Below are 9,214 nucleotides of genomic sequence, written 5' to 3'. Positions count from 1 at the left end.
TCCCTACACCACTCGCTAAAGAAACTGTCTTTTCCCCATCATATATTCTTGCCTCCTCTGTCAAGGAGTATTTGACCATTAGGTGTGTGGGTTTACTTCTGGGCTCTTTATTCTGTTCCATTGATTCATATGTCTGTTTTTGTGCCAGTACCATGCTATTTTGATTACTCTAGCTTTGTAATGTTGCCTTAAGTCCGGGAGTGCTATGCCTCCTGCTTTGTTCTTTTTCCTCAGGATTGCTTTGGCAATTCTGGGCCTTTCATGGTTCCATATAAATTTTAGGATTATTTGTTCTAGTTCTGTGAAAAATGTCATGGGTAATTTGACAGGGATTGCATCAAATCTGTAGATTGCTTTGGGTAGTAAGACCATTTTAACAATATTAATTCTTCCAATCCAAGAGCATGGGATTATCTTTCCATTTCTTTGAATCACCTTCAATTTCCTTTATTATTAATGTTTTGTAGTTCTCAGCATATAAGTCTTTCACCGCCTTGGTGAGATTTATTTGTAAGGTTTTTTTAGATTCAATTTTAAAGGGGATTGTTTGTTTCACTGTTAGTATAAAGAAATGCAAACAATTTCTATATGTTAATCTTGTATTCTGCTACCTTGCTGAATTCGTTTATCAGTTCTAGTAGTTTTTGTGTGGAGTCTTTAGGGTTTTCTATATGTAGTATCATGTCACCTGCAAATAATAACTTTACCTCCTCTCTACCAATTTGAATACCTTTTATTTCTTTTCCTTGTCTGATTGCTGTGTCTAGGACTTGCAGTACTATATCGAAGTAGTGAAAGTGGGCATCCTTCTCTTCTTTCAGACTTTAGCCGTTCTCCATGCTCTGTGTTCAGTGGTTGAGGGTGAAGGCCCAGGCCTTATCCTGGATGGGGCAGGGAATGGATATTTGCTTCATGTACACCATGTGCCAGGTGGTGTGCTGTGCACACGTGGTCTCCTTGGTCCATCGTAGCTACAGTGCATAGGTGGAAGGCCGTCCCCTGCATTTTCAGGGTGAGACACCAGGGCTCAGTGAAGTTTGAGTCCTGCCCACAGTCATGTGTCTTGTAGTCAGGTCGGTTCCTAGGAGCCAGGCGCAGCAAGTCCCTCATGTCTCACAGGAGTGGGTCGTCTGGTTGAAAAGATAGATGTGTTAACCTCTACAGAGGCCTGAGTTGTAGCTCTGTGGTAGCAAAAAGGAGCAGTAATTGGGTTATATGCTGGGGAGGATCAAGAGAAGCTTTCCCAGAGGCTGAGACATTTGGGCTCGGGTGTGAAGGCCGAGAGGGAACGGAAGATGAAGTGACAACGTGAATGGGGTTTCCTGTGAGTTGCTGTCTCTGCCTGAAGCTCAAGGGGTCTCGTAGAAGAGCAAACGTGAGGACAGTTTCCTGCTTCCTTCTCGGTGCAGAGCTCAGTCCTGTACTCTGCCAGCTGGCAGTCCATCCCTCAGCAGGACAGCTGGCTGGGAGGGGAGGGTAAGTGGTCTTCGTATTTGAGTGAAGACTCAGGGAGGCCCCTGCCTCTAGTGCCAAAGGCTGAGGGGAGGGTGTCGGGGATGAGGCCCGACTGGCTTGGGGGAAAGCCCCAGGGTCTTGTGAGGAGATGCAGTCCGTGCGGCCTCACCCAGCACCGGGTCTGAGCCCGCACACATCCTTCCCTTGGTCCCAGGCCTTACCAGCTCCTTCGCCCCATCAAGTGTCTACTGACAATGGACTTTTCTTGGCAAACCCAGCAGGCCCAAGTCTAAAATGATGTCTGTCTTCTTGAATTTTAAGACTCGAAGAAGGTAGTGCCGACCTGAGGAAACGAATGTCACAGCTAGAAGAAGAACTAGACCAGGAAAAGAAAAGGTACACAATGCTGGAAATAAAGCTGAGGAACTCGGAGCGGGCACGGGAGGACGCAGAGAAGAGGAACCAGCTGCTGCAGAAGGAAATGGAGGAGTTTTTTTCAACCCTGGGGAGCCTGACTGTTGGGGCAAAAGGTGCCGGAGCAGCAGAGTAAAGGAGTGGGGAGAGTTTGCTGCTGCTGCTGCTCAGCTTGCCCTCCATAACCTCCTGCAGCCTTGGGAGGAACCAGAGCCTCTGCAGTTTGGACCTGGGCCTCAGTGGTGCCAGGAGATCTGGTGCCAGCTGGAGAGAGCAGTCCTGACACCCCCTGTCGGGAGCTCGAGCCCTCCTCTGGATGCTGCTCTGACTGAGTAGGGTATGGCAGGCGTCAGAGGGGACAGTCCCGTGGCTGCCAAAACAGGTGGCACCTGGGATCTGAGTAGCTCACCAGGACCTTTTTGCATTCTTTATTAAATCTGCCCTGAAAGCATGATGCCTGACTCCTTCATGGGCATGCAAAGTGAGGGTACCAACTGACCTCTCTTGTTTCTCGCAGGGTTGGGAGTCCTCAAGGTGTCCCATGGGTGGAATGGCGTGGGGCCTTCAGAAGTGGGGTGCAAAGGTCCCAGAGGAGCTGGACTTAGGCACATGTCTGTGCTCTCAGCTCCATCTTCTGTGCTCTGGGCAGGATGGCTTTCCTCACTGCTTGCTCCCTCTCTGAGCCACCTGGGCCTCTGCAGCTTGTGTCTGTCCTGGAATTCCTCTCAGGCCTTCCCCTGTAACCTGCTTTCCTTCCCCTGACTCTAGCTCTGCTCCAAAGCCAGAGCCTGTGAGTCAGAGCTCAGCTTCTGAGGGTGCTGCACTCCCTGCTTCTGCACCCCGGGAGTGTGCAGGGTGACAAGGTGTGCCTCTAAAGGGAAGGTGAGCCAAGGTGATAGGTAGTGCCTGTTCTCTGTCCTCCAGGTGCAGATGCCTCAGACTGTGCCCATCTCCCTTGCAAATTCCCCTCGAGCTGGTGCTAACCCCTCTCCCTTCCCTGCCTGCGTACCTTTGTCCTCCAGTTCATCCTCAGACTTCAAGGCTCCACGGGGGTAAATCCTTCAAGAAAACCTTTCCATGGCTGCCACCACACACAGCCCAGGCCTGGGCCAGAGCTCCACAGGATGGGCCTTCAGGGGCACCAAAGAAGCCACCTCTGAGCAGAGGGGACTGGCCTCTGGGGCACAGGCAGTGCTAGCGCCAGCATCACTTGCTCCTGCTCATGGTGTCCTTACCTATCACCCCTCACTACCCCCAGCCGTAAACTGCAGTGGTTTTGAGCGGAGTGGGGTCAACAAAGTGCCCCAATTTCCAACTATCGTCTCTGGAGAAGTCAGTCATTCAGGCCCAACCACCCATCTACCTCGAGTCAGGTATAAACTGTCATGTGATAGCAATCCTCTAAATGCCAGGGTCTCAGTGCTCCCAGAAGTGCTGGCTCTGCACTATAAAGTGCAAGCCTACAGGCCCAGGCCAACTGGTAACTCTAACAGTGGTGAGGCAGGCCAATGACTGGTCTGCTGCTGGGGCACTTTTGGCCTCACCAGCCAAGAGGACAAGTGGCTGCCGAGGGCCCTCAGCATCAGCAGCAGTCCGAGTTCTCTTGCAGAGCTCCGAGGGGTGGGATGAGTGGAGAGCACTACCTGCGTCCGCCCAGGACCAGTGCCATCACAGCACTGGATGCTGGATGCTGGGTGACTAGCTTTCCCAGAAGGTGAAATATTGCCTTCCTCTGTTCAAGGAGAAAGAAAATAATACGAAGTGACTGATTCCTCACAACTCAGTAACAAAGGAATTAGCTGCATGCTCCCCATTCAGAGGAGAAACTGAGGCTAGGAGGAGATTGCTGGGAACACCAGTGTATTTTATGGTCCTGAGTTCCCTCACCACAGCCCTGAAATTCTGCCGACTTTGACCTAGAGAGAAAATGCTGCCAGGCTATCAAAAGAGCAGAAAAGACCGAAGGGGTTTCACATGATGAAAGGGAGGCTGTCTTCTCTTAGCCATTAATAGTGGCAAAGCTCAGCTTCTGGCCAAGTCCTTGCCCAAAACCAGCTCATGAGCCGCATCTGCCACCTGCTGGCAAAACTAAGACCTGCAAATGTGATTTTTCTCTGAAAATTAGCTGGCAATGAACGTCTACTGACGTTCTGCCCTCCAATTTCCATTTAACAGCACCCTCCATTCTATCTGTAAAACGTACTGACTTCTGCCTGTAAAGCACGCTGAGCACTGAGACTGGGGGGCTCTGGCCCAGTACCCTGTACTCATCCGCTTCATTCTCCCCAGTTGAGTTGCATTTACAGAACCTGTTCCCAAACCTGTGGATTCAAGTTGTACCTATTGTAATGACATCATTTAATATTTAGTAAGCCGATGCAACTAGAGATTATCATACAAAGTGAAGTAAGTCAGAAAGAGAAAGACAAATGTATGATATCACATGTGGAATCTAAAATATGACACAAATGAACCTATCTATGAAACAGAAACAGAATAACAGACATAGAGAACAGAGTGGTGGTTGCTAAGGGGGAGGGGGTTGGGGGAGGGATGGAGTGGGAGTTTGGGATTAGCAGATGCAAACTATTATATATAGAATGGATAAACAACAAGGTCCTACTGTCTAGCACAGGGAACTATATTCAATATCCTGTGATAAACCATAATGGGAAAGAATATAAAAAAAGAATGTGTATGTGTGTGTGTATATATATATATATATATATACATATATATATACACACACACACACACACACACACACAACTGACTTTGCTGTATAGCAGTAATTAAAATAACATTGTACTTCAATTAAAAAAATACATTTGAGAATCTGATGAAGCCTATGGACCCTTTGAAGAAAAATAACCACATATACTAAAAATTCAGCTTTCAAAGACCTCTTGAAGCCTGTCACTAAATTCTGTAATCAGAGTTTAGAAATTAAGGGGTTAATAACAATAAATCCTTAAATTTTAAAATAATAAACCAATGAATTATAAATGTGAAAAGACAGGAAATCAATTTTTTGAAAACCTACATGAATGCTCTCAGTAAAGGCAACTTACTAAAAATTGTCAAATTATGGATGAATCAACCATGCAATAGTGGAAAATTGAAAATCTAGGATTCTGCTCCCAAATTACTTCAAAAGTGTTGTAAAATTTGTGTTTGACTCTAAAGAAAAACTGGAAATTTTAAGTCTCATACTGAAAAAAAGGGAGTTGGCTTATTTTAAAAGACTGGCAAATGTCCCTTTTTTAAGCAGTTAGAATACAGTTTTAGGGATGTGTGTGTATGAAAGAGAGGCAGAGACAGAAAAACAGAGGGAGAGATATTCTTTGTTTTACCTGGCTGGTGGAATAACAGACCAGGCATGAACCGTGTTCACTCCACACAGTAAACGGACTTCAGAATGGAGTCCACATAACCAGGCTCCGTGATCTGTGGGCAATAAATGGAGTCAGTAACAATATCCCCCTCCTTTTGATGCAGGGCCCCAGCCCCCTGGAGAGTTCTCCCAGTATCCTACATAGTTCCATCACAAAGGGACAGCAAGACGTGGCAGCAGCAGTGGTGGAGTAACTGTCATATCTACTTAGCTGGGAGCTGTCTCACATGAGACACTGTCCCTTTGTGACAGAACTGAGACTGAAGGACAGGAAGGGGCAGTCATGCAACCAGACAGCCGCAGGCAGAAGGGGAAGAGCTATAAAAGTTACATGAGTGCCAGCATCCTTGCTGGCATGGTGGGAGGTGGACAGGGCTAGAATCAGGCAGGGGCCAGACCGTGTAGGGCCCTGTCTCCCATGGTAGAGTTATTTTTATTTGAAGGGATATAAGAAGGCATTCAAGTGCTTTAAATAAACAGACATGAATTGGCTTGCATTCAACAAGACTCCTTTGGCCCCTGGTGGACAGTGGATGAATTTGGGGGCAGGAGGGAGTAGCAGCAGGGAATTTAGTCAGGGAACTACTGGTGTGGTCCAGGCCAAGTGGAGTAGTGTTGACAGGCCAGAAGCTAGACAGTACTGGACTGAAGACTGAATGAGAGGTGAAGGGAAGACACTGTGCCCAGACCAGTCTTTCCAGAAGTGCAGATGTGAATGGGAGCAGAGAAATAGGGTGGTAAAGTGGAGGGGGCAAGGGAGAGCTTTTAAAGAAGGGGATTACTAGAGCATGCTTGTATGCTGCCAAGAATGATCCAGCAGAGAGGGAGAGACTGGTGAGGAAGAAAAGAAGGCAATAATGAGGAGAGGCAAGTCTGAAAAAAGATAAGGCAAGTGGAGGGGTTGGCTTCGGAGAGGAGACAGGAAGATGGAGGACGGTGACACAGTTGAGGTAGGTTTATGGAAAGGCATACCGAACTCTTTGAGAAGTCCTGAAAAATGATGAACATGCTTACCTTTAGTTAGCAGCCCCAAATTTATTTGAACACAAAATGCTTTATTCACATACGATTTCTCAGGCAGTAGAGCACAATGGTTAGAGTGAAAACGGAGGCAGACTACCCAGATTCAGATCCTAGCCCCACTGCATTGTTGGCTGTGTAGCCCTGAGCAAGTTACTCAGCATCTCTGTGCCTCAGTTTGATCACATAATAGGAGGGGAGAATAACAGTTATAACCTCATAAAGTTGTTGTAAAAACTCTGTGAGCTCATACAGTCAAAGCACTTAAGTGCCTGGCATAGAGTAAGCTCTCCAAGAATATTGCTACTAATTCAATACAGAACTAGTGTTCAGTGCCACAAACTTGGGGCATCACTGCTAGGTATTGAGTCCTTGAAGGGTTTTAGGGAGGGCAGGGGCATGATAACCACTTTGGCAGCATGGTCTGCCCCTTCTCCACTTCCTCCTTCCTTTCTGGGCTCCATCAGCAGTCTCCTGGTACCTTCCCAGTTCCCTTCTTAGTAACACCCTGGACCATGACCTACCTCATTCTTTGCTGCACGCTGTCTCCCATTTGTCACTGCTCCCGGTGGAGGATTTGGTATTTAGTTCTCCAAGGCAGCTGGTAACGAATGGACGGGCCATATCAGAATCATCTTGGGAAACTTGTAGAAAACCCATCCCCCTCATAGTTCTATTTCTGTATCAGAATCACCTTCTCCCTCTAACCCCTTCTGAGAAAACAGAGCCATAAAGAGTTTAGGCAACTTGCTGTAGGTGAGGCAACTAGTGTGAAGCCAGGATTCTACTTTAGGTATCTGGTGTCAGAGCACATGCTCACATTACTACAGTAACTTCATAGTGCTGTATGCAGTTTCCTTATGCCAGATTTTGAAGGCAGTGAATACTGGATTTCAGAGGACAGAAGCGGTATAGAAGATAGTCCTAGTCATTAGCTTACCCAGACCAATATTGATTGAATGCCTACTTCCCAGTCATCGTGATCTAGGAGTAAGACAGGCTCTTCCATCCAAGGGATTCCAAGGCGAAGCATCAGCAGATTAGCACACAGGATGCCCTCACAGAACAAAAGGAAAAGACATACAGCACATTGTTGTCTTGTATTCTCTGTGGAACAAAACGGGGAGTGCATGGACCAATAAATTAAAGGAAACATGCAATGGGGACATGAAATAAAAAGTCCTTGCAGAGAAAGTTTATCAGAGGAGAAATTATCAAACGTGGGCCTTCAGCAATGAGGATTTCAAATGGGCAAATGGCGGGAGTAATGTGCACAAAGATGTAAAGTATATGCCATGGAGGAGGTTCAGCTGGAACGAGCTGAATGGCAGGAATGGTATATGAAATAGAATCAAAACAATGTTTAATTCTACTTCTCAGAAAAAACAACAGCAACAACCCTCAATACTGATTTTGAGGCATGTCTCTCAAGTGAGAATTATTCTTACCAACCACATGAAAATTGGGACTACTAGGGATGAAGAGGATAACTTGGGGGTCAGCATGTATATAAGTTCTCAGATGGGGGACCACACAAAATTCCTCCCTTTCTCTGCAACATTTCTCCATTATCTTAAACCATTTCTATTCCTTTCCAAGGCTAAAGTCAACAATTATATTTGCTTTACACTAATTATTTTGATTAAAGTACACGAAGCCAATCATTTCAGCAGCCCTGTGACAGACTATCTCCCATCCTGTGACAGATGAAACAGCACCAGGCTCAGCAAAGCTGAAACTTGTCCAAGATTACCCACTCTCTCCATCTGGAACTCAGGCTAGTCTGGATCCATAGGATTCAGTAGATCCCACCCTCTCCAGGGCCTTGTCTCATTAAGGCACATGTGCTTTTAAATTCTCCCTTTTAACGTGTTCTGACCCCTCAAGACGTTGTCATGATTCTTTATATTTCCTGCCAACTTTCTGAAAGTACTGTTTTTACTACTCCTTCACTACTCACTCAATCCTCAGCAATCACAACTATGCCCCCACCTGTCCGGGTAACTCTAACAGTCTTACTTATGTTACATCCAACAAGAATCCCCTATCTTTTCCCTCTGTCCACAAAATGATACTAGTGAAAATGGTGCACAGACCACACAAGGGGATGACGCAGACCTCACAAGAGAAGGGACTACAAGACTGAAGAGGTCTACAAGGCAGTTAGGGAGCAATCTTTCCTTTCCTTCCACTCCTGAAATACTAAGTGGCAAGCTGATGCCATACCTGAAGTGTGTTCTGTCATGAACTGTGATGTACAAACTGTAAAATACACTGAATATATTTTCCCTGCACAATCTCTTGTGTGCTGACCAACTGGCCCCAAATGCTAATCTTGGCAACTTCACTTATGTTATGGCAATCTGAGTCCCCAGTTTTCCATTCTCAATATGAACAAAGTATCTGGCTTCCCAGTCACCAATCTCCATGCCTCGTCTAACCAGACCTGATCCCACTGTCAGTGACCCTCGTAAAACAAAGGTGTGATCATATTAACTCCTCTTTCTCACAAGCCAGTAGTTCCTACTGCCTTTAAAATGATGACAATTTCTTCAAAACGTTTCAATTCTGATCTTCAACTTTTCAGTCTTATCTCCCATCACATTCTCTCTTTACATTCACACCCCGCCAGGCCATTCCTCACTCCTTGCCTTTCTCTTTACCTGGGAATACCCTTCCTCTCCAAAAATGCCTTAAAAAATATGCCTCCTCTGCAAAACCCTCATTTCCTCTAATCAGTCCTTCCCTGTGTCCCTTCAGCATGGTCTTTGTTCCTCACACGACACTTACTTCAATCAGGCTGCCTAGACTCTGAGTGTTATCCATTTTTAGATCACTCCTCACTTCCAGCTTCTAACATAGGGTCTTAGACATATATGCACACATTAATTGATGGAATTAAATGAAATATATTACTATCAAAGCAGGGAA

The 9,214-nt window shown here is 46.1% G+C and overlaps 1 protein-coding gene across 2 annotated transcripts in view; it reads left to right on the top strand.

The window, feature by feature from the left end:
* The window catches only part of ARHGAP22 (Rho GTPase activating protein 22), a 173,556-nt gene extending 171,527 nt beyond the window's left edge, over window positions 1-2,029 (top strand). Inside the window, exon 10 of one of the 2 annotated variants that reach the window (XM_007446231.1) lies at window positions 1,777-2,029. In XM_007446231.1, coding sequence (XP_007446293.1) covers window positions 1,777-2,005 — 229 coding nt within the window. In that variant the 3' untranslated portion in view covers window positions 2,006-2,029. The remainder of the gene's footprint in view (window positions 1-1,776) is intronic. The other variant, XM_007446232.1, reaches the window with a different exon arrangement.
* The last annotated feature ends 7,185 nt before the right edge of the window (window positions 2,030-9,214 follow it).

The sequence above is a fragment of the Lipotes vexillifer genome, unplaced genomic scaffold (genome assembly GCF_000442215.2).
Source record: "Lipotes vexillifer unplaced genomic scaffold, Lipotes_vexillifer_v1.1 scaffold1143, whole genome shotgun sequence".
Lineage (NCBI taxonomy): Eukaryota > Metazoa > Chordata > Mammalia > Artiodactyla > Lipotidae > Lipotes > Lipotes vexillifer.
This window is presented reverse-complemented; position numbering and strand designations above follow the sequence as displayed.